The sequence below is a fragment of the Carcharhinus amblyrhynchos genome, chromosome 3 (genome assembly GCF_965287045.1).
Source record: "Carcharhinus amblyrhynchos chromosome 3, sCarAmb.v2.hapA, whole genome shotgun sequence".
NCBI classification, from domain to species: domain Eukaryota; kingdom Metazoa; phylum Chordata; class Chondrichthyes; order Carcharhiniformes; family Carcharhinidae; genus Carcharhinus; species Carcharhinus amblyrhynchos.
The window spans coordinates 31,159,825-31,184,711 of NC_137326.1; the positions used below are offsets into that span (position 1 = coordinate 31,159,825).

The 24,887-nt window shown below is 41.8% G+C and overlaps 1 protein-coding gene across 4 annotated transcripts in view; it reads right to left on the minus strand.

The window, feature by feature from the left end:
• Nucleotides 1-24,887, minus strand: part of LOC145338586 (protein FAM107B-like) — a 151,549-nt gene that overhangs the window by 12,083 nt on the left and 114,579 nt on the right. For all 4 annotated transcript variants that reach the window (XM_080182942.1, XM_080182961.1, XM_080182951.1 and 1 more), the window contains one exon: nucleotides 4,943-5,117. In XM_080182942.1, coding sequence (XP_080039068.1) covers nucleotides 4,943-5,117 — 175 coding nt within the window. The remainder of the gene's footprint in view (nucleotides 1-4,942; nucleotides 5,118-24,887) is intronic.

Below are 24,887 nucleotides of genomic sequence, written 5' to 3' on the forward strand. Positions count from 1 at the left end.
TTCTTGTGTGGGGAGTGGCAGCACATACCATAGCTGACCTGCCTTGGGGAATTTAGTAGTATACTGAGAAGCACAGAATATTAAAAAGTCCCAAGGGAAAAAAAGCATTGACTCAATTCAATGCCAAGATTTATTTTCCCCTTCTCCCTCTTAATTAGCCTACTCACAATATAGACAAACATCAGAATACTCTGCATCTGGCTGTATTTACTAATGCAGTGTGATGTAGATATACCATTGACAAAGCTCTGTAGCAGTATTTAGTTAAAAACCAAGGTGCCATTGTACACCAGTATACCAAGCATTCCAAGATGCTTAAAATACAGTAACTAGTGCAACTTGAAGTTACTTTTTCCCTCTGATATAAAAGGTTAATTTTGTCAGGACTTGAAGAAACAAGACTTAAAATAAGATCCACTCTCGCACACTGCTGAAAACAACCACAAGAACTTGTGCAATTTAGCTTTTTTCCCCTGGGCTTCTGTTAATCATAAAGCCAAAACTCTAAAAGATAAAAAGGTGAAGATACAAAGTACATGTCCCAGCAAAAGTAAAAACACATTTAATAGCGATCACTTCTAGGATTTTAAACAAAGTGTTCAAACTTTGGTCATTCCTTAAAATAATGGGAAGCAAAATAACCTTGTAATAACATGACCCAAAGTAAACTTTTGACAGTTCAATTTATTAAATCACTTTGAACTGTATTTTCTCATTAATCTCTATTTAAGGATCTGCCAATCTGATCTCTAGCCGCCTCTGAAGTCCACACATATCCTTGAGTTTTATTAAAGTAGAGGAGGGATTTCCAATCATCTAACTCAGATTAGAGACTCTCAGTAATTAACAAATTGGGCCATGTTTATTTTGGATGTTAATGATTTTGGCACACAGTGAAGCAGGCAAGAGTTCCACGTGTAACTCAGGCACATGAGCACCCTGATGTTTCACAGCTTAATAGAAAAAGGAAAAGAAAGAATCTCTGGTCAAAAAGGAGGTTTCTCTCCAGATGATGGTGGCACAATCTTAATGCACAGAAGTCTGATAGTGCCTTGGTCGCAACACTGGAGCAACGGTGAACATAAACTCCATTCCAAGGTCACTTTATTCCAATGATCCAGTCACCCTGTGGCTCAAAAAGCCAAGTACTACTCAAGCTTTACATTAATGAAAATTTAGTAGCCAGAAATAAATAGGGGCAAATCAACATAACAAGCAGACATGGAATTAAACAGAATAAATAAGATCCATACGCATGTGATCCTAAATGAATTCACTGGAAAACAGGCACAAACTGATCATACTTAACTTTAGCTCGTTGATGTTGGGATATTTATTTGAAGCAATATTCCTCAATTTCCTAGGCACTTTTCTGGCCTTGTCTCTTCAAGCCACATTTCAACTCAAAGCTTTCACCCATGTAAATAACTCATTTCTGCAAAATGTCTCCCGAGGTGACAGGTATATGATTTATCACCTTGGTGAAAATTGAAGTCTGCACTTGAGGAAAATGCTCCTCACGGGATACTGAAATATTGGAGCTGAAAGTTTAACATTTATTTGTTAGGTCTTACAAGAAGGCTTACATTAACACTGCAATGAAGTTGCTGTGAAAATCTCCTAGTTACCATACTCTAGCGCCTGTTTGGGTACACCAAGGGAGAACTTAGCATGGCCAATGCACCTAACTAGCTTGTATTTCCGACTGTGGGAGGAGACCACAGCACATGGAGGAAACCCACACAGACATGGAAGAACGTGCAGACTCTGCAGTGACTCAAGCGGAAATCAAACCCGGGTCCCTGGCGCTGAGAGACAGCAGCGCTAAGCACTGTGCCACCCTCAGGTGTACCAGTCAATCCTGTTTTACACAAACGTCAGCCTCAGCAAATTGGATGTGTTGTCACTATGGCTAACACGTATCTACCTGAGCACGATCAATTATTGAAATTATAAAGACAATAGAACATTGTAACATAGGAACAACAGTGGGGTATTCAGCCACTATTGCACCAAAAAAAACATATCTGACCTGCATCCTAACTCCATCTGCCCGCTCTGATTCCACGTCCTCTTACATTCTTGTCAAGCAAACATTTATTGATCACAAAATTACAAATTCTACTAACAACTACTGTGTTTAGAGACTTCCACACTTCTCCCACCACATATGTTTCCTAATTTCAACTTTTCTCCAGAATGGCTTGGTTCTGATTTTTAAGGTTATGCTCCTTTATCCCACACTCTCCTGCCAGCGGAAGCAATTTCTCTCTAGGGATCAGGATATTGAATTTGATGATCAGCCATCATCAAAATGAATGGTGGAGCAGGCTCAAAAGGGCTGAATGGCCTTCTCCCGCTTCTAGTTTCTATCCAACCCACAGCCTTTCCTCAGCTGACAAATCAGTACTGTATGTTGGACATCACTTGGATGAAGCACAGAGCACAGAATGGTGATCTTCAACATCCATTACTAAGAATGGCTCAGTAGCACTGCTACTGACTGAGCTCGCTGAGTCCTGAAGGACATTGCTAACAGTGCCAGATGCAGTTTGGTAGATAAGGAACAAACAAAAAGGAAAAACCAACTTGACCTCATCCTCACCATACTACCTGTCACAGATACATCAGTTCATGGAAGGATAGGTAGCAGTGATCACCACACAATACTTGTCATAAAGACCCATCTTCACATGCTGTGCCACATCAGCATCCTCCCAAATGGGATAGATTCAGAACCAATCGCGGCTCAAAACTGGATTTCTATGAGGCGCTGAGGGCCATTAGTAAAAGAACAGTATCTAATCACAATCTGTATAAGAACATAAGAACATAGGAGCAGGAGTAGGCCATCCAGCCCTTCGAGCCTGCCCCGCCATTCAAAAAGATCATGGCTGATCTGTCGCTGCTCAGTTCCACTTTCCCGCCCTCTCCCCATAACCCTTAATCCCCTCTCCTATCAAAAACCCATCAACCCGCGTCTTAAAAATATTTAGCGAGGCAGCCTCCACCACTTCAACGGGCAGAGAATTCCAGAGATTCACCACCCTTTGAGTGAAGAAGTTCCTCCTCAACTCCGTTCTAAACCGCCCCTCTTTTATCTTGAGGCTGTGCCCCCTAGTCCTATTGTCTTTTTTGAGCGGGAAGAGTCTTTCCACCTCTATCCTATCCATCCCATTCATCATCTTATACGTCTCAATGAGATCTCCTCTCATTCTTCTAAACTCTAACGAGTACAAGCCCAGTTTATTCAGCCTCTCCTCATAGCTCAACCCCCTCAACTCCTCATGGCCAACACAACCCTCATTCTACCATTACCACCAAGCCAGGGAATCAGTACTGGTTCAAAGAAGAGTGCAACTAGCTACGTCTGGAGTGTTGCATAAGGGTCTGGCACATAAAGGGTTAATGCAGGACTAAGTGCAATGCCACCCCTACAGTGATGTAAGACAGCACGTGATCCACACCTAAGGGAGCACAGTATGGGACACAGCCATGTATAGAAGTAAACATGGAGACAGCTCCTAGCTTGAACCTTCACTGTACCAATGTATATAGTTTCTAGTAATTAATAAATACTGTAGAACTATCCAAAACTCTGAATAGCTTAATAAGACTTAACACCTTACAAGGGGCAGCACCAGGCATATCTGAAAATGAGGCGCCAACCTGGTGAGGCTACAACTCAGGACTACTTGTACGCTAAACGGCATATGCAGCATACAATGGGTTGGGCCAAACAATCCCAACACCAATCGATCAGATCAAAGCTCTGCCCACCAACCTTTCCTCCATCATTAGGTCAGAAGTAGGAATGTTCAGCATCATTCACAATTCCTCAGGTACTGAAGCAGTCCATGCCATTATGCAGCAAAACCTGGACAACATTTAAGCTGGGGCATAACAATTGTGTTACACACCAGAAACTGAACTAGCCACATAAAAACTGTGACTACAAGAGCAGGTAGGAGGCTGGGAACTCTGTGGTGTGTAACATCTCTGGAGTCCCCAAAGCACACAAATTGCCTGGTTGTGTATGACTCTAATAACACTCAAGAAGCTCGACACCATCCAGGACAAAGCAGCCTGCTTGATCAATGCCACCTTAAATATTTACTTCCTCTACTGTTAGCACACAGTGGTAGTAATGTGTGCCATCTAAAAGATGCATTGCAGAAACTTACTAAAAGCTCCTTTGACAGCACTTGACCTCTATCACTTCAAAGGACAAGGGCAACAGATGCATGGGAACACCGCTGCCCTCCCAGCCACACAGCATACTAAGTTGGAACCATATGGCCATTCCTTCACTGACACAGGATCAAGATGCTGGGACTGCCTTACACTGTGGGTGTACCTGTTCCACATGGACTGCACCAGTTCAAGGTAGCTGCTCAGCACCATCTTCTCAAGGATAATTAGGGATGAACATGTTGGCCATGCCTGTGCTGCTTATCCCTCTGTGAAAGGATTTTAAAAATCCCAAGTATACTACACCACAAATCCAAACCAGGAAAGGTAAAAACAAATATTTTAAAACATTCCCAATACTTTATTTGTAATATTACATAAAATAATTAATCTTTGTTCAATTTTACAATTGTTTTCACATTAAACCATCAGAGCATTTACAATATATTTTGCAAGATTCTGTAATAAAAAGAAAGAAATCAGAGATCAAAGGTTATTTGAGCTCAATGAGCAGTTGTCAAAAAGACAAGTTGTACAACACAAATATAAAATCTCAATTTCCAATGAAATGGATCACAATGGAATTACACAAATTCCTGGGCAGATCTGCAACTTGGAATGTCTGGCTCAAAAAAATTCCCAGCAATATATTATCCAACATCTGTAAGTGCTATGGTAGACTTCATCATTTTATATAGTTTCATAAAGTGTCTTGCTGAGCCAAAAAGGTTATAAGAGACAGCTTGCTTACCGCTTCTGGTTCATGAGGAGTTCTCGATGCAGTTCTTGGTGACTCTTGGAGGCTTTGACAGGATTAAGGAGCTTCTTGGGCTTGATAAGCTCTGGGTTATCGTCAAAATAATCGGGTTCTGCCATGAGACTTCTGATCTCCGAGGGATTGTTGTGCCTTTCAGAGTACATGGAGGCTAAATGAAAGGTGATTGTGTTAATACTGTCAAGGAAAAAAAATCCAACAAGCTCCTAAATAGACATGCACTTAGAAAGGGATGGATCATTGTATGTCATTACAGTCCTAACAATGGTCCTTCCCACATAATCTTTTGCCAGTGTCATGCCCAAAGGCACATCATACTCCTAACTTCACACGTGAACTGAGCTTATATGGAAGCTCCTGGAACCTCTCTTATTTGTTTAAAATGGCCAATAAAGAACTGTCAAAGTGACTGCCAAAGGTTCAGGTGACCTTTGTTTATTTGACACAAACTATCAGGCTTCCACAAAGTTCTGAATTCAACAACCATGAGTGAGGACCTTTCCCTGAAATGAGCATACCAGGAGTAATGTTACCTGTGGAATTCACACTTACCACTGCACTTTGAGTAAACTGTCTCCAGGTTTGCAATTTAACAGAAGAAAGCCAATGATACTGGTTATCCACAAGTGTGAAAGACCACCATCTATCTCCTATAGCAATGGTCTGCCAGCTTTAAGCCATTCTGGTTAGACAATGCTATTGGTCATGTGACCAGAATTGGCTCCTGATAGTGGAAATTCTTCACTATTCCAAGACTCAGAAGAAACCTGGGCAGACTGCAGACGAACACTAATCAGAGAAATGCTGGGCCATCTTTGAATTTAAGAACCATTGGTGGTCAGCTAGTCTGAGAACCAGACTGAAACCAGCTGCAAGTCATCAAGCAGCCAAAGTACTGAACCTGTTCCAGTTTCAAAGTTCACTTCAGAACCAACCTCCTTGATATCTGTCAAGAAACCACTTTATAGTAACCATTGGCCACGGAATGCTGTTACAGCCAACAGGACATGTTACAACATATGTCCCCTCGATAGCTATCTCAATAGAAGGCAGGGATCCAAACCACATATGTACCAATTGTCATAGGGCCAAACAAATTGGCTAAAACATTGCGTGTGATCAAGGCAACATCTTTATGTTGGGCAAAAAAATGCTGCCATACTGAAGATAAGGCCAAGGCTGCAATGATAAAGTATCTGGGTTAGTGGAAGACCCTTTACATTTTCTGGTGCTGGTGAGTTTATCTGCATATTCCAAATACATTCATTGTTTGTGGCACACATATTTGGATTAGGCAGTACAAGGTGTCAGACAACTAGAGAGTAACATAATATCAGAAAGGAAAAATTGGAGACATGCCTCTCAGGCAGCTGAATCAATATTGGCCACTTTACATCATCAGCCAATGTCAAAATTACTCCCTCAAGGTGTGACAAATCAGGGTGTGGATGTATAAAGTTTTTTCTATAATACTACAAAACAATGCCCCATAGCTTCCTACCTGCTCTTGTGTAGTCCACATTTAAAACTATGTGCGCACCCCAAGGGTGACTTCAGATCCTGACTCTGACATTTAAATTAAGTCCCTGCAGCAGGCTCTCTTTAGGTGCCCAAATTCATTGGTAATGGGGTACGAGCCTACACAGCATGTGAACCCTCCACTTGGACCTATCCCAATGAGAAGAGTGGGTGAGAATCAGACCCACTATTTGTGCTGAGATATAAAAATATATTTCTTGTAAACAATATTCTCCATTTTTAAACACAGGCAATATTACAACTGACACCAATAGTCCCTTGTCTTTAAAGCTAATTCGACAACTTGTTTTTGGCATTCCCCAGGGGGCCCATTGGCTGTCAGGTTAATTTTTGGATAAAAGTTGCCATATCGTCAGAGCTTTATAGGAAGGTCACTTTGTGCTTTCCCACTCTGCCTCAGAGCAGGACTTACAACCAGTATGTGTTAGCACAAAGACTGCTTCTCCAAAACCATTCCTGTCAACAATGGTTTGAATATGAAATTTTGGGTGGAATTTTCCTCCCTTGCCAATGATGGGAATGGTAGAGGGGGTGGGGCACAACATTCAGTGGGAATGAAGAGTTGGTTCCCTCCCCCCCAGTGGAAAATTGGTTTGTAACTTTGTTCTCAGACAGATTAAAGGTGAGTCGAATTTTCCGCTGAGCTATGTTGGGAACCACATTTCAGTTCATGATCACTCAAAGACCAACTTTCCAGAATCACATTTAGCCTCCAACCCTCCCACCAATATGGGAGAGGTCTCAGGGCATCAAGGAAGAGGAGTTCAGCACAACTATTTTGGACTGACTGAAGTCAACTCAAACCACAGAGAACAGGGCCAGCTAAGTGGTGGAGTTGACAGCCTAATGCGCAATGAACTAGCTTGTTTCTTCATCAATGAGCTCATTCAAGCAAGAATCCATTAAGTTTGTGTGGTTAGTCTTAATCTTATCCTCAGACCCATGTAAAATGGGGAGGATCAAACAATCAAGGACCATGGCTACTGCACAGAAGCTAAATGGACTCTACAAGCCTCAGGGTACCTTTAGAGTGACCTGGGAGGACACCCTGGGTGCCTAAGTGGCACTCCTCTCTTTAGGTGCCCGAGGACTCTCCCTGACTCTGGGGTACCTGGAGAGAGGTCAACATGTCCTGACCCTTCCCACTTTGGTGCAGGTCCAAGTACAATTATGTGATTGGTATAATTCTTTTAATTGGACAAAGCTAAAAAACTTTTAACAATGAAACATTCCCATTGTGTGGAAATTTGACACTTGTATGGTCAGTTACCTCTTCTTATGGATATAATGAATGAAAACCATCAGGATTCGATAGCTATTTACAGAATCGTAAAATTATTACAGCACAGGGGGTAATTCGGCCTGTCAAGCCTGTGCCAATCTTTTGCAATAGCAATTTAATTCGACTCCATTGCTGTATCCCCCTAGCTCAACAAATATGTTCCTTGCAGGTGTTTACTGATTCTATTCTGAATGCCACAATTGAATCCGCCTCTACCAGCCTGACTGTGCATTCCAGTTCATAACTGTATACTGTGTATAAAGCTTCTTTCCCCTCATGTCACTTCTGGCTCATTTGCCAATCACCTAAAAACTGTCTCCTCTAGATCTTGACCCTTCCGCCATGGGCCAGTTTATCCCTCCCTACTATGTTTAGTCCCTCTTGAATATGTGGGGTTACTGGGGAATGGGCCTGGGTTGGATTGTTGTCAGTGCAGACTCAAATGGGCCAAACAGCCTTATTCTGCACTGATGATCTTCTACAATGATCACGTCTCAACCATCTTTGCCATCCATGTGACTACAGACCCACAACAATGTGGTTAATTCCTAACTGCCATCTGAAACAGTCTAGAAAGTCACTCAGTTCAAGGCAATTAGGGATGGGCAACAAATGTTATTAACACCCATGTCCTACGAAGGGAAACAATCCTATAAACGTTCCCTGTATCCTCACTGAAGCCATGACATCTTTTCTGTTGTATGGTGCCCAGAAAGGCCAAACCAGTATTTTTGTAAAGATTCATCTGAACTTCCTTGCTTTTGTATTCTGTTGCCTCTGTTAGCAAAGCCTACCTACATACCCTTTGGAATTTCATCCTTTATATTTATATTGCCTCCCTCGTTCTTCCTACCAGAATGAATCACTTTGCGTTATATTTCATCTGCCATCTGTCTATGTATTCCACCAACCTGTCTAAATTTATCCTCTTGGAAGTTTATCAATATCCTTCTGCACACTCATTTTGTGTCATCAGCAATCAATGACACTGTTCGACACAGACAGACGTTCAAGTTGTTAATATCAGTCAAGAAAAGCAGTGCCCCTGGCACTGATCCCTGGGGAACACCATGATAGTTTCATCCAATCTGAAGAACAACTATTCCCACCACTACTCTGCTTCCTGTCACTCCACCAACTTTGTACCCAAGCCAACGTTGTCCTTTTATTCCAGTGTTTCAACTTTCCTAAGAAGCCCGATATTTGAACAAGGTTAATAAATTCCTGTCTCTTGATAATTCAAAATGACATGTAAAAATAAACAGACCTTTGTAACCAGGGTAGTCTTGGACTTCATACCCAAGCGGTCATATTTATTGTCCTGAATGACCTCTCTCTGTGAGAATGAACCTTTCATAAACTGAATCTGACTTTAAAATTATTATACTAAAAAATTTCTGTTGGGCCCAAGAAATAAAAATCCCAAAACATTAATTTTTATGGACAGCATTGTTTAAAATTTATTAGTGTCACAAGTAAGCTTACTGAAGTTATTGAAGCGAAAATCTCCTAGTCACCACATTCCAGTGCCTGTTCGGGTACATGGAGGGAGAACTGAGCAAGGCCAATCCACCTAACCAGCACATCTTTGGAATGCGGGAGGAAACCTACACAGACACGGAGAGAACTTGCAGACTCCACACAGACAGTGACCCAAGCTGGGAATCAAACTTGGGTGCTATGAGGCAGCAGTGCTAACCACTCTGTTGCTCCATTGTATGAGAAACCATTTCAGAGCAGAGGACAATCAACTAGTTTTTAGGTTGTGAGAAAGTCAATCGTTAAGCATATCATTGCTCCTGAGAAACCGATTGCCACAGCATCAATTGCACAATGGGTTCACATTTTTAAATCTAAATATAATTATGTTTGCAATACCTGAAATAAAGGCCTATGCTTACACTCAATTGTGAAAAGAGATCATAGTGAGGTTTCTTTTTAATTTGACAGGTCTCGTTATATTTGGACCATGCATGATGTAACAGTTCATTACAAATTTGTAATGTTTTAAGTACCATTTTGATAGAGATAGGCGATAGAACTGACAAACAGAAACACAAGGAAACCCCTGACAACCACTGAATGAAGCATGCTGGTCTACATTAAACATGGAGACAGACAGCATAATCCTGTGAAAGAAATGTCGGTGTTGCAGACCAACTTGTTCTTATCCTCCAGAGCAATTAATTACTCACTGCTGCCATACAAAGAACCTTCTACTTCATTACTTACAAAAGCAACAGCGAACTGACAAAGCATAATAAAGCACTCTGATATACTTCAGAGAGTGGGACAAAAAGCAGCAAAATACAGCCAATGCAGCAAGTAACATCAAAGCTCCCAGCACCACTTCCTGCACTTACACCAAGTGCTAATCTCTATACCAGCATTTTAGAATTTCAGAATGTGGAGGGGCAGGAAGTAGGACTATTTCACAGCACAGTTGTGAAAGAAGGGGTAGAGGGGCGGGTGCAGAATGAAGAACTATCACTGTTCAGAATTTCATAGAATCCTTATAGCGCAGTAGAGGTCATTCAGCCCATCGAATCTGCACCGATTCTCTGACAGAGTATCTTACCCGGGCTCTCTCCCTGTAACCCCACACATTTCTCATGGCTAATCCATCTAACCTCCACATCTTGGGGTATTAAAGGGGAATTTTAGTGTGGCCAATCCACCTACCCTGCACAGTTTTTGGACTGTGGGAGGAAACCCACGCAGATAAAAGGGAGAATGTGCACACGCCGTCACCCACAGCCGGAAATGAACCCGGATCCCTGGCGCTGCAATGATTGAAAATGTTCCAATCCTAGAGGGAAAAATGCCTTTGACCTCTGGTAGATAAGTGTGGGTCCTAGTGAAAGGCCAAACAGCAGTTTGCATGGCGAGGAATAGGAAGAACTGAGTAATTAAGATGTTAATGTGATCAGTGCAGGAATACTAGTTTTAGTATCTGAGGCTTTTTCCCTGGAAGCAAGGCACTGCAAAGGACATCAAGAACATTTACAAAAACCGATTCTGAAGTTCATGCACTGCTACCTTTTTAGAAAGCTTACCATGAGGAAAGCAGACTTGCTATTGTTTTGATCTCAGGAACATTCATCATTCTTACAACATTTCTCAAAAGACATGGTCGGAAACATGTGGTGCCATTTTGCCAACTGCATGTACAGACAAGAAAAAATTGCTGGCAGACATGGGCCAAGATATTTCTAATCCCAGCAGTTTCCAAATAATGTCAAGAAACAATCCAAGCCTTGCACCAAATTCAACAACTGTTCTTGTCTCTTGAAGAATAAAACAGCTCTCAAACTGAATAACCAAGTTATTTCACTTTGTATACTTTGGTTCCATGTTCACTATCACTGCACCCACAAATCTGGACAATGGCCTGACCTCAGTCATTTACAACATTTAGGCAGAGCCCCAGATTTCTGGCAAGTTGACCCCTTGCAGTGAGAGTTAGATTGGCAAAAGGATCAACAAAGAGGTGAAAAGTTACTGAGAGGAGGTGAGGGGTTTACAGTTGATGCCAAGGGTCGTCATGTAACTAAACAAGCTTATTCTCAGCTGACAGGTCTTTGAACACATGGGACAGGACATCTAATGGAATCTGGAGTGCAGGATTTGCTTCCTTTCCGTTTCTTCTATCTGCCTCTGCTCCACCTCATCATGAAGACATTGTGGTTCAAAGCACAACGCAGCTTGATTGGTAAAAGCAACCTGGCAATCATTAATATCAATGCTATTATGCTTTAAGGCGAGCTTCAGAGTGAGCTTGAAGTGCTTTCCTCTGAATTTTTACAGAAAATCATTCAGAACAGGTTGCCAGAATAAAAGGAGCCAAGGTAACATATTTCATAATTAAACAGAAGGCTTCGACATCTAATTTCAGTTTTTGTCTATATCCTGGACTCACAGTCGAGGTCTGTTGTTTCCCCTGGAGAGAACCCCTCACCTGAGGAACACTCAAGAACTCAATACTGCTTTGGGCAGCCAAGGAATCAAGGAACTCCTACAATGCAGAAGGAGGCCATTCAGCCCATCAAGTCAGCACTGGCAACAGTGCCACTTTAGGCCCTACCCCTGTACCCTCACGAATTTACCCTGATACTAAGGGGCAATTTAGCACGGCCAGTCAGTCAATCTAAACAGCACATCATTGCAGTGTAGGAGACAACTGAAGCATCCGTAGGAACCCCACATAGCCATGGGGAGAACTTCACACACACAGTGACTGGAGACTGGAATTGAATCCATCAAATTGCTGACCATCCTCTTAACCTTCCCAATGCTACTATCACCTGGGTTCAGCAGCAACCATGGCAGCTATACCTGTACATCCTCACAACAGGGATCCAACGTGGGACTCCCCACTGCCAATCGCTGGAGGGTGGGGAGACACAGGGGGACATGGGCCCAGGCTGGAGTCAACATCTAGTTTGAGGGTGGGGACAGGAGGATATGGAAAGTAAAAAAGGATAAATTTGTTCCAGTAAAAATGATCGAAATAGTCAGTAGATGCAGCAGCATATGTGGAGAGAGAAGCAGAATGTTTCAGGTCGATAACCCTCCATTAGAATTTTCACTCGGTGAAAGGGCAGAGGTGAATTGTTTACTGCCCATTCCCTGTTCACAGATGCTGCCCGGTGAGGGATTAGAATGCCCTGCCTGCTGCAGTTGTAAATGTGCCTAGTTTGGGGGCGTTTAAGAGATCCGTGGATAGGTTTATGGATGGTAAGGGTTTGGTTTAGGTTAGTGGGTCATTGTTTTTTTTAACTGGTCGGCGCAACATCATGGGCCAAAGGGCCTGTTCTGCGCTGTAATGTTCTATGTTCTAATCAACTTCCTTCATTTTGGGATTTCAATAAGCCCAATATTTGGATTTTGTTTTAAATTCCTGAACAAGGTGAGGCTATTTTAACTATTATGCAGGCTTAAACCCCTCCACCTCATGTAGCTGCTGGGCTTTGCTGATTCCCATTACATCATCCAAGTCTGGTTTGTCTGCCACTGCTTGCTTTCTGACTGGACTCAAACCACAAAGAAATTAGATGGATTTTGAAAGTTGGGGACTGCTTAAGTTTAGTTTACTTATTAGTGTCGCAAGTAGGCTTACATTAACACTGCAATGAAGTTACTGTGAAAATCTCCTAGTCGCCATGTTCCGCCGCCTGTTTGGGTACCCTGAGGGAGAATTTAGCATGGCCAATCCACCTAACCTACATGTCTTTTGGACTGTGGAGGGAGACCTGCGCATATGGAGGAAACCCACACAGACACAGGAGAATGTGCAGACTCCACAGACAGTGACCCAAGCTGGGAATTGAACCCAGGTCCCTGGTGCTTTGAAGCAGCAGTGCAAACACTGTGCCACCCCAGGTAGTTTCAGCACATGGACCAAGTTTCTTTGCTGATTTTAGAGTGTGGAATACGGGCTGGAGAGGAACTTTGTGGCTTTGGAAATAGTTTGATGTGATTCAAATTGCACAACAAATTAAGCACAAAGTGATTTTTTCACAACATTCTTAAAATAAACACAACCTGAAACCCAATACCAGTCACAAGACAATGAAAGCGAGCAAGCATGCATGTTCAATAGAGTAAGAGAGAATTCTGTACCTGCAGTTTGGGTTCTGCCTTCCATTTAATTATAATGTGCAGCACTTCACATGTAAATAACCCTGACATCCTGTGATGCAAACTTGAGAATGTAATCAAGATGGAAAACGTACGGCAGCTGAGGTGTTTTTGCATTTACTTACGTTTAAATTCCAAACTAATATTTGACATTTTCCAGTTGTTTAGCATTCTCTCTGTATGCATACTTAGTCAGAACCATGAGCATAGGCTCACAGATCACCCAAAACTCAACAGTTTAAAGTACAACTTCACACTGGACTTCACAAGCTCTTTGACAGTGTTTACTTTTTTAAGCTATGTTATTGGTACTCACTTGGGAGACTGACAACCATCCCCTCCCCCATCCCTCAGTCCCACTTGCCAGATGTTTCAACATTCTCCATTATGGTGTTTTAATGTTGAGCATGTCAAGAGTGCTTCCATCTGCATGAAGACAGCTGTAACTTGGGCTTAGTAGATGCTTTTCCTTACAATGCAATTTGCATGGTAATGCCAAACTCAGTAACCACAAGTTTTCCCCTGTAATTATCACAAAGCAAAAATCAAAACAAAAATGTGTCTTTTCAGAGTTTTTTTATGCGGGTATTGGTGCTTCATTACCTAATTTATGTACTTACTCAGTCTCTACACATTTATTTCTTAAATACCACCCTCATTATTAACCTGATTAGATTCCCTATTGTCCACTTGTAGGTCCACCAACCTACAGAGACCATGGTCTATTGCAAGTTAATTAAATTGAACTGAATTTTGCAGACTTTTTGAGAATAGCGTATTGTACCCTTACTATACAATGTCAGTAATGACTCAGCTGGTAGCACACTCTTGCCTCGGAATCAAAAGGTGCTGGGTTCAAGGACCACCCAGGGCTTGAGCCGAAAAATCAAGGCTGATGCTCCTGAAACCAAACCAGAAAATTCTGGAAAATCTCAACAGGTCTGACAGCATCTGTGGAGAGAGAATAGAGCCAATGTTTCGAGTCTGGATGACCCTTCGTCAGAGCTGACACTTTTACTGAGGAGGCACTGTTCTTGTCACTGTCTGTCAGATGAGATGACCTGAGGTCCTCTTTACCTTTCCAGGTGATTGTAAAAGATCCCCTGGCACTAGTTCAAAGAAAAGTGGGGGAGTTATTCCAAATGACCTGGCCAATATTTATCCCTCAAATCAACATGACAAAAACATTATTTGGTCATTATCACTTTGCTGTTTGTGTGCATATTGGCTTCTCTGTTTCCAACTTTACAACAGTGACAATACTTTTAAAAAAATCCTTCATTGAGTGTAAGACACTTGAGACATCTGGTGGTTGTAAAAAGTGCTTTAAAAATGCACGTCTTCGCCCCTCCCCTCCGAGAAATCACTCAACCGCAATATTTTTCAGTTAAGTATTTGTATATTGTAATCAGCAGAACTTTGCCAAATTCAACCAAATCCTTTTCGCATCTGACTTTAGAACTACTCATTCTGGGGTGGTGATGATATTCACAGATAAGGTAGGGTTAGAAGCAGAATGTGTTAGGAAGTAATCTTGTGATGGTGATGATCTGGGTCAGACAGATCAAACAAGTTGGCAAAATGGTGAACAATTTATTTCATGATAGCCAGGATTGAAACTATTAACAGACACTGAAGATGGCAAGTTTTAGTCTTCCCAATGTTCAAGGGTTCCAGCTGATCCAACAATTGGATGTCAACAAATGGGACACAGTCATATTGGCAGTTCACGCCCCGCTGCCACTAAAGCGAAGACGGAGAATTTGGCTCCCAGCCAAATCTCCGTAGACTGCAGCAGGACTAGAAAATCCCACCAACATCAATATTCCTAGGATTCTGGCCATAATCTTTTTGGTGCCCATTTCTAACCAGTCTGTGAATCAGAAAGCAAATATTGGGGTAAGTTACATCAAGATGTTATGAAGGTATACTTAGCTTATAATGAATTAAATTCACATAACACCCAAATTAACTTCATAAAAAGGTAGCCACAGACATAGAAAACACATCAATACAATTTGTTAATACACTCCAAAAGTGAAAGTGGACAAAATTAGAAAGTTTCCTGCTCATAAAATATTGGGGAACAGGCCACATATGACATCTGATCTATCCTAATATCTGCATCCAATAATCAGCCAATTAGATTGACTACCTTGAATCAAATTTCCTGTTTGGTGCATATGTGCCCTGTGCCCCTAGAGAGCGAGACAGCAAATGAAAACGTTAGCCTGTAAATCAAAGGCGAGTAGGGGACTATCTAGTGTAGCTTAGGAAAAAAGGCCATCCGTTTATGTTCCAAATTTAACAGGCCTTGTTTGTTACACTTCCCAAATACACAATGAACTCATCTTCCAGGTTATCTTTGACAATCTGATTTGTCCAACCTATATAAAAATTAAGATAACTCATTATTGCACCTTTCATACAAGTTATTTTGTTTCTTCCTGTATACCCTGTGCTGCAGTGTATCTACTATCAGGGAACCTATTATCTCCTTTGACCAGTGACTTCTTTCCTTAGCATTTTCATATCTCTACCCCAACTGATTCCACATCTTGATCTTCTAATGAAGATCATCTCTCAGTACTACACCCATTACAACCTTAACTTACAGATGTACCTATCTACCAATCCATGTGAAATGTCAAATATCCTTGAATATTTAAGTCCCAGCCTTGTTCACCTTATAGCCATTTCAGAGATTTCACTTTCACAATAATTCATGTACAAACATACATCAGTAATGGATGACAGAATAAATATGGTAAAAAGTCTGACAACACCAGGTTTTAGTCCAACCTATTTATTTGATAATATACTCACAAGCTTTCGGGTTAGCCCCTTCGTCAGGTGAATGGAGTGTTCTGGCCTCAGACAGAGCATATAAAGCACAGACAGTTTAGAGATTACTGATTAGAATGTGAATCCTTACACCTAACCTGCTGTTCAAGACCTGAAGTGGCTGATAATGTGAGTGGAAGGAGCACTGATCACAGTTTAAAGAGATGTGTATTGTCTCCAGACGGTACAGTAAGTGAGGTTTTGCAAACCCAGGCAAGTCACGGGGGTTACAGATAGTGCGACATGAACCCAAGATCCCTGTTGAGACCGTCCTCATGCGTGCGGAACTTGGCTACCAGCCTTCAGGAGAACAGTGACCACAATACCACATAACCCTGCCACAGCAACCTCTGCAAGACATGCCGGATCATCGACATGGATACCATCATCACACGTGAGAATACCGTCCACCAGGTACATGGTAAATACTCTTGCAACTCGGCCAACATTGTCTACCTGATACGTTGCAAGAAAGGATGTCCCGAAGCATGATACATTGGGGAGACCATGCAGACGCTACGACAACGGATGAATGAATATCGCTCGACAGTCACCAGGCAAGACTGTTCCCTTCCTGTTGGCGAACACTTCAGTGGTCACGGGCATTCAGCCTCTGACCTTCAGGTAAGCATTCTCCAAGGCGGCCTTCACGACACACGACAGCGCAGAGTCGCTGAACAGAGACTGATAGCCAAGTTCCGCACACATGAGGACGGTCTCAACAGGGATCTTGGGTTCATGTCGCACTATCTGTAACCCCCGTGACTTGCCTGGGTTTGCAAAACCTCACTTACTGTACTGTCTGGAGACAATACACATCTCTTTAAACTGTGATCAGTGCTCCTTCCACTCACATTATCAGCCACTTCAGGTCTTGAACAGCAGGTTAGGTGTAAGGATTCGCATTCTAATCAGTAATCTCTAAACTGTCTGTGCTTTATATGCTCTGTCTGAGGCCAGAACTCTCCATTCACCTGACGAAGGGGCTAACCCGAAAGCTTGTGAGTATATTATCAAATAAATAGGTTGGACTAAAACCTGGTGTTGTCAGACTTTTTACTGTGTTTACGCCAGTCCAACACCGGCATACCCACATCAGAATAAATATGAGCATAGGTCTTAGGAGCAGGTGTAGGCCATTCAGCCCAATGAGCCTGCTGCCGTTTGATAAAAGATCATGACTGATCTGGTGGTGCTCTCAATTCCACTTCCTGTTTAATTCCCATACACCAATGTAATAAATACAGACAACACAGCAATATCAAATAATGCAGCCAGAAGATGCAACTCTTCCTCAGTTTATTCTTGCCTTATCAGAGGCCCAGGCTCCGAATTCTTGACACCCCCCCCGGCAACCCCTCGCAGAACAGAATTTGGCCTGTTCAAGTTTGTACAGCCATAAGATGACAAATTCCAAACTCTCACACAGTGACTGCGTGTATGAAACGCACAAAACAGATAACATAAAAACAAGAGAATGATTGAAAAAAAAAGTTGCATATGAACCACTTGATTGGCATCTCATTCACCACCACCATGCAACAGCATGTACAAGGTGCACAGCAGCAACTCACCAAGGCTCCTTCCACAGCATCCACCAAACTCTATCAATCTAGAAGGGCAGATGTATGGGAACACATCTTTTCCATGGTCCCCTCCAAGCTACTCAAAATCCTGACTTAGGAATAAATTGTCATCCCTTCACTGTTCCTGAGTCAAAATCCTGGAGCTCCCTTCCTAACAGCAATAGGAATAGACATACACCTCATGGATTGTAGCAGTTTAGGGTAGCAGCTCACTACCAGCTTCAAGGGCAAATAGGGATGGGCAATAAATGCTGGTCCAGCCAACAGTATCCACAGCCCATAAATGAGTAAATTAAGAAATGATACAGAGTCACAGTATGGGTGCAAGTAGTAGAGGGAGGAGAAAAGTGAGTAGATAAAAATGAGTGGAAGTGTGTTAAGGAAATGCTCAGAAAAGGATGTAGCCTCTTTTTTTGTAAATATGTTTCCATTCCTGTAAATCAGTTCAGTAGGATTGTTGCAGGTAAATTAATTCAACTGCTTAATATGCTCAATGCCGGAATAACCAGTTCTTTGGAAGATGCATCACCCTGAAACAGAATAATCTGGCACTACCTTTCAAAAGGTATTTGATTTGGAGGTTTAGCACTTCATGATTTAATTATTAGTCATACTGAACTTTTTAAACAATGCTGTTTATTTAATTAAGGATGGGTGGTACACAATCTGTCACTGGAAAGGACAACACTGAGGAACAATGCTGTCAGAAGATCATTCAGGCAATGATTTAGGTCGAAGGCAAGACTGATTTCAAGTCCAATTCAACAAATAATCCTATTTTTATTTAGTAATGGGAATAGATTTTAAACCTAAATTAGTGAGTCCGATGCTAAATGAATATGAACAGTTTTGAGGGTCTGTAGCTTTAAAAGTCAGGGAGAGCCCATGAATTTTATAAGCAACTGTTTTAAAAAAAAAATACTTTTTTAAGCTAAATTAGGTGGAGTACCTGACTTTCTCCCACAAAAGCGTTTGAAATCTGTAGCCCTGCAGATTAGTAAGGCTCTAACACAACTGCCTTGTTGGGCAATAACATTACTGACAATGATATGCTTTCAATCGGTTAACTGAAACCACAATGCTTTGAGTACTCGCTACACCTGTGAGCTTCAGATGTAAGCATCACCAGTGAACTCAGAACATTTACATCAGATTAAAGAACATTATTGACAGAACGTTGCTTTATTGAAAAAAGGTAACTCACTTTGGTTCTGTCCTGGCACCCTTAAAAGACCTGGGAAATCATTGGGGAGTCCGTAACTTCATCCATTTTGGACCAAGAGAGGACAGGTTCAATTAGTTTTTGAATGGCAGCAGTTCAAAAGATTTCCGGGTCCTTGTACACTTATCACTAAAACACAGTCATCAGGCACAAAGAATAACCAAAAATGGTGAATGTTGACTGGAGGGCAGGAATGTAAAAAGAGAAGGAGTTTAGATGCGAAAGGACAAAGTCCTGGTTAAACCATATCTGGAGTATGGTGCACCACACCTAAGAAAACATATCGGTCTTGGAAAGAGAATTGCACAGATTCATCATGACTTTTCTTGGCTCTAAGTGTTAAATTAGAAGGAAAGCTGTGCATTTTCTGGAATATAAAAGGGTAAGGGGGTGAACGTAAAGATCTTGAACAGAATGACTAAGATAGATAAAGAGAAATTTTTTTGGGCGGGTATAGCACATGGGATCATAAGCTTAAAATCAGAGTAAGACCATTCAAGAGGTAAGTTAGGAAACACTGTCACACCAACAGCAGGGACAGTCTCAAAAAAAAATAGATGCTAGCTTAATTAATAATTTAAATTTTAAAAGCAACATTAGATATTTGATGGACAAGCCTGTACAAGGTTATGGAACAAAGTCAAATGGATGGAATTGAATAGGCCATGTTCTCACTGATTGACAGAATAAGCTAGTACGGCCTAATGGCTGCCTCCTGTCCTCACACCAAGTTGCAGGAGAGGCAAAGAGCGGAAGATTCAAATCAATGCTTGCTAATTCTTCTCAAGCAGCAGCAGGGGTACTACCATTCATTTTTAAAGCACACACCCTTTCATAAAGGGATTTAGGAAAGATTTTTGAATCACAAACCTTCATTCTTGAAAATTTATACATATTCAAAAAAGTTCTTGGTTTTGTTTACTTTTTCCTCACCTTTTGAGCCTGTAGCTTTTTGGAAGCGATTATTTTAAGCATGTATTTGCATCTGCCCATTATAACCACTCGAATTTTCCAGGGTGATGGATGCAAAATGCTTGAACTTGTGACAAGGCCTCAATGCACCTCAGGTGCATTTATGATCAGATGAACCATCTTCGATCAAGCTGCACTCAGAAGAAGTTTTACGTCTTTTGCCAGGGATGTGTTGTTTTCTATCTCCTGTTAAGTTTAAATTAAATCCACCTTTTTTAAAAAAAAATGTGCTGCCAAACCTGCAACCTCGGTGACTTAGAAGGACAAAAGTAGCAGGTAAACCACCATCCCCAAGTTCTCAAGCAGGGCATATGTTACCACTCCTCATTGAAGACTTGGTAACTTTTGGCATCCTGCATACATTGCAGCCACAACAGTGGAGAAAGTGGCCGTTTCAGTGGATGGGCTAATATGTCTTGTACATTCCTAGGTATTGTTGCAGCTAATTATATAAAGATTCGAGTACCACAATAGCTCACATGGATTACCTAAAAATACTCAATTCTAAACCCCACCTTTGTTACAAATATTTCATTCAGTAACAGCCAAACAAAACAATAATGACCTTAACCTGGTAATTGATTAGGATCTTAACTAGCAGACTGAATAATCACAGACAATTGCATTTATTCCTGCACACGTGTACTATGATTAGACAGAGATCCTGAGAACTTACTTAAAAGGAAATGGAGTAAAGAGTAGCACAAAAGGGAAGTGAGTGCGGAAAAAGCAAGACGAAACAATGCATCATCTTCGCAAGGTGGTTTTATGCACACAAATGCAATGATGTTTCAATGCAATTTATGCTGGCAAAACAAAACAATTCCATTTAGATAGCATCTCTCCGGGACATTATCCGTCTAATTAGCTTTAGTGCATGTAAGACATAACTTCATTTTCATAGCTGGCTAAAATATTTATGAATGGTGGGATGCCTCAGAATGTGGAGTTGCCAGCATTGGACTGGGGTAGAAGTCTCACAACACCAGGTTAATTTGATAGCAAAAGCCACTAACTTTCAGAGCGCTGCCCCTTCATCAGATGAGTGGGAGTTCTGTTCACAAACAGGGCATATAAAGACACAAACTCAATTTACAAAATAATGGTTGGAATGCAAATCTTTACAGGTAATCAAAGGTACTGACAATGTGAGTGGAGAGAGGGTTAAGGACAGGTTAAAGAGATGAGTATTGTCTCGACAATCACCAGGTAAGGGTGTTCTCTTTCTGTTGGGGGACACTTCAGCAGTCACAGCATTTCACCTCTGATCTTTGGGTAAGTGTTCTCCAAGGCAGCCTTCACGACACAACAGTGCTGAGCAGAGACTGATAGCCAAATTCCGCACACGAGGATGGCCTCAACTGGAATCTTGGGTTCACGTCACACTATCTATAACACCCACGACTTGCAAAATCTCATTAACTGTTCTGTCTGGAGACAATATACATCTCTTTAACCTGTACTTAATGCTCTCTCCACTCACATTAAGACTTGATTACCTATAAAGACGCGCATTCCAACCATTATTTTGTAAATTGAGTTTGTGTCTTTATATGCCCTGGTTGTGAATAGAACTCCCCTCACCTGATGAAGGGGCAGCACTCCAAAAGCTAGTGTTTTTTTCTATCAAATAAACCTGTTGGACTTTAACCCGGTGTTGTGAGACTTCTTATTGTGTTTATGCCTCACAAGTACAGATATTTACATCACATCCCAATTTCTTTTATTCATTCATGGAACATTAGTGAATCAGATGCGTTTTTACTACAACTGGCAATGATTTCATGGTCATCATTAGACTTTTAATTCAAGATTTAAAAAGAATCAAATTCAAATTTCACCATCTATCACAGTGAGATTCAAACCCAAGACCCCATAGCATTACCCTGGATCACCAGCCTACGACAATATCACTGCGCTACCGCCTCTCCTAACTTCTATATGCCTTCAATAGAAAAAAAATCATGTGGAATGACTTTTCTGTCACTTTCTATAGCTCAGGAAATCAGTTGAAACCACTTTCTCAAATTTTTTTGATCCAAAAGGAAAAGGTTGCCAAAGCTTTTTGATGGACACCTGTTTGAAAACACATTGGCCAAGAAACTTGAGTGAACCTGAAAAATCAGGATGTTAGCATCGTACCAGTCATCATGTATTATTTATACTTCCTGCCTGTTACCAACATGAGTCAGGCATACAGCCAGTGCTCCATGGCCTATTTGCTGTCTGTCCACCTGTTGGTGGACTATTGGGTCTCCAATACCACTTAAAGGCAGCCAGCACCACAGCTGTCCTTAAGCTACAGATACCAGAGATAAAACTCTGTACACGGAAAATGCCACTGCAAGTACTGAGAGGACACCAAGCTTTCTGATGGTGCTCTGCAGGCTTGGGGTGGAAGGCACCCTCTTACCCCAGAAGGTGGAAAGCTGTCTAGGCAACATTCCCACTGCCCATGGGAAGACATTGCAGAGATAATCATTGCCCAGGATCTCAGCTCCCAGCATAGGACTGCAAAGCTGAAAGTTCAATGACCTGAGCTGTCATGGTAACAAATACTATTCTCTTATTCTTCATTCACACCTCCACCACCTCAGACTCACTAAACACAAGACTCACCTCCCTCACTTTCCTTCAGTCTCCTACAATCATTGCACAAAATTCATTACTCTTCCTTCTTCCCAGACTCTGATGCTTACCATTATTCTAGCCCACACTTCCCCACACCTCATGAATTTGGAAGGAGAGGTGATCTTATTGAAGCATATTGATCCTGAGGAGATTTGGCAGGGTAGTTACTGCAGGACGTTTCCACTTGTGGGAGAGACCAGAATTAGAGGGATACATTTTAAGAATAAGACGCCTACCATATTTTAAGAATAGGGCATCTACCATTTAAGACAGAGGTAAGAGAAGATTTTCTTTCTCAAAAGGTTGGTAGCATGTGAAATTGTCTTCCTCAGAAAGCAGCGTAGGCTGAGTCATTAGGCAGAGTTGGACAGATATTTGATAGACAAGGGAGTCGAGAGTTATGGGGGCCAGAGCAAATAGGAAAGTGGATTTGAGACCACAACCAAATCAGCCATGATCTTCTAACTTGGCTGATTCCCTCAGTCCTATATGGCACAATACACACCAGCCATTTAACCACAACAGGCATGCACTGTATATCTACAGACTCTCACTAACCCACTTCCTTCTTCCTCACAAGAAAGAGTGCCTTTGACACCAAATGGCACAAGGCAGAGGAGGCAGAGTCTGCCTGCACATCTACTTCCAATGTTAAATATGTAGTGGCTCTCACAGGCTGACAGAATTCTAGTCAACGTCATAGTGACTTACAACTCACTCCACACACTCAGCAGGACTAACTGTATAATTTCACCAACCATTTCTCTTTGCTTTCCTTTTACACCAGAAGCATCATTGTGAGTAAACAAACTGTGGATGTACGTCTACCTCTTGGAGAAGGCCAAAAATTTTGCTTTGCTCCTGATATCAACCTACTTTTATATAATTTACAGCCAGTTTGGAAGGTGCAGAGTGATAGTAATGGCAACCTGCAACATTTATAAGCCTTAATTAGAACCATCATCCTTTAGTACATATCCAACTCAGCAGCAAATTGTCACTGCAAAAAAAAATTCAAAGATCCTTAAACAGCATCTTCTAAACCCATGACCACGTTCACTTAGAAGGACAATGGCAATGGATACATGGGAACACCACCACCACCTGCAAGTTCCCTCCAAATCACTCACCATCCTGACTGGGAAATATATTGCCGTTCCTTCAGTCACTGAGTCAAAATCCTGGAATTCCCTCCCTAACGGCCACGCATAGTGCATGGACTGTAGCGTTTCAAGGAGGCAGCTCACCATCACCTTCTCGAGGGCAACAAGGGATGGGGGTGATAAACACTGGCCAGACAGTGACGCCCATGTCCCATGATTGGATAAAAACCTCCAGTCTGTTTTGAATAGTCTAAAAGGAAACTAAAAGGATTAAATTGCTAAGAAAATTCCATCTACCAATATTGTCAGCCTTTGTGGATAGATGAAGTGCTCAGGCGCCTGTCCTCCAGGCCCCATGAACTTTGACACAGATCACTGCTTGGGGTAAAAGAGGAAAATAAAAGGACAGCTCAGCAGTAGATCGGAATGCATGAGGGTGAAGGTATAATGTGAGCCATTGAAGGGGAGCTATATTAGGATTAGAGGGAAAGCAGTTTTCTGGGGAAGAGGGGGAATGTGCCGGTGCACATGTACATGGTTTTGCAGCAATCCGGAAAGTACTTTGCAACGAAGTAAACAGGCCATCTCCAACTTTGGGAAAGTTCAGTGTCTTGTAAAATGCAAGCAACCCATGTGTTAAAAAAGTAGCCCTCAGAGGAACCTGTGCAGTGCAACAGAAAATTGAGAGAATACTGGCAATCGCTGCAGTTAATAAAAACCTTAAGGCCCCTACTTGGATTCCTGGGGCTACTGAATGAAGGCTAAGGGTGTAATTCATGATCCTGTGCTTGGGTGTGGTTGTTAAGTGTATGTCTCATTATGCATTTAAAGATTACACACATACTGCTGCATGCTAATACTGCCAGCTTTTGTGCCTCATGCAGGTCTCATCCTTCAGGAATCTAAAGTATCCTGTGAAGACATGGAGGAGGAACTCATGGCAGCAAAAATGCAGCAGTCTCTGTACGGCAATTTTAAAGGTTTGATGGATGTTTTCTTCTTCCAGTAATGCTCTAACCTGTGAATTCAGGCTGAAGATATTGTGGCTAAGGATAGTTTAATTCCCAGATCAGGGGATCAGTTGAATAAGTTTAATATTTGC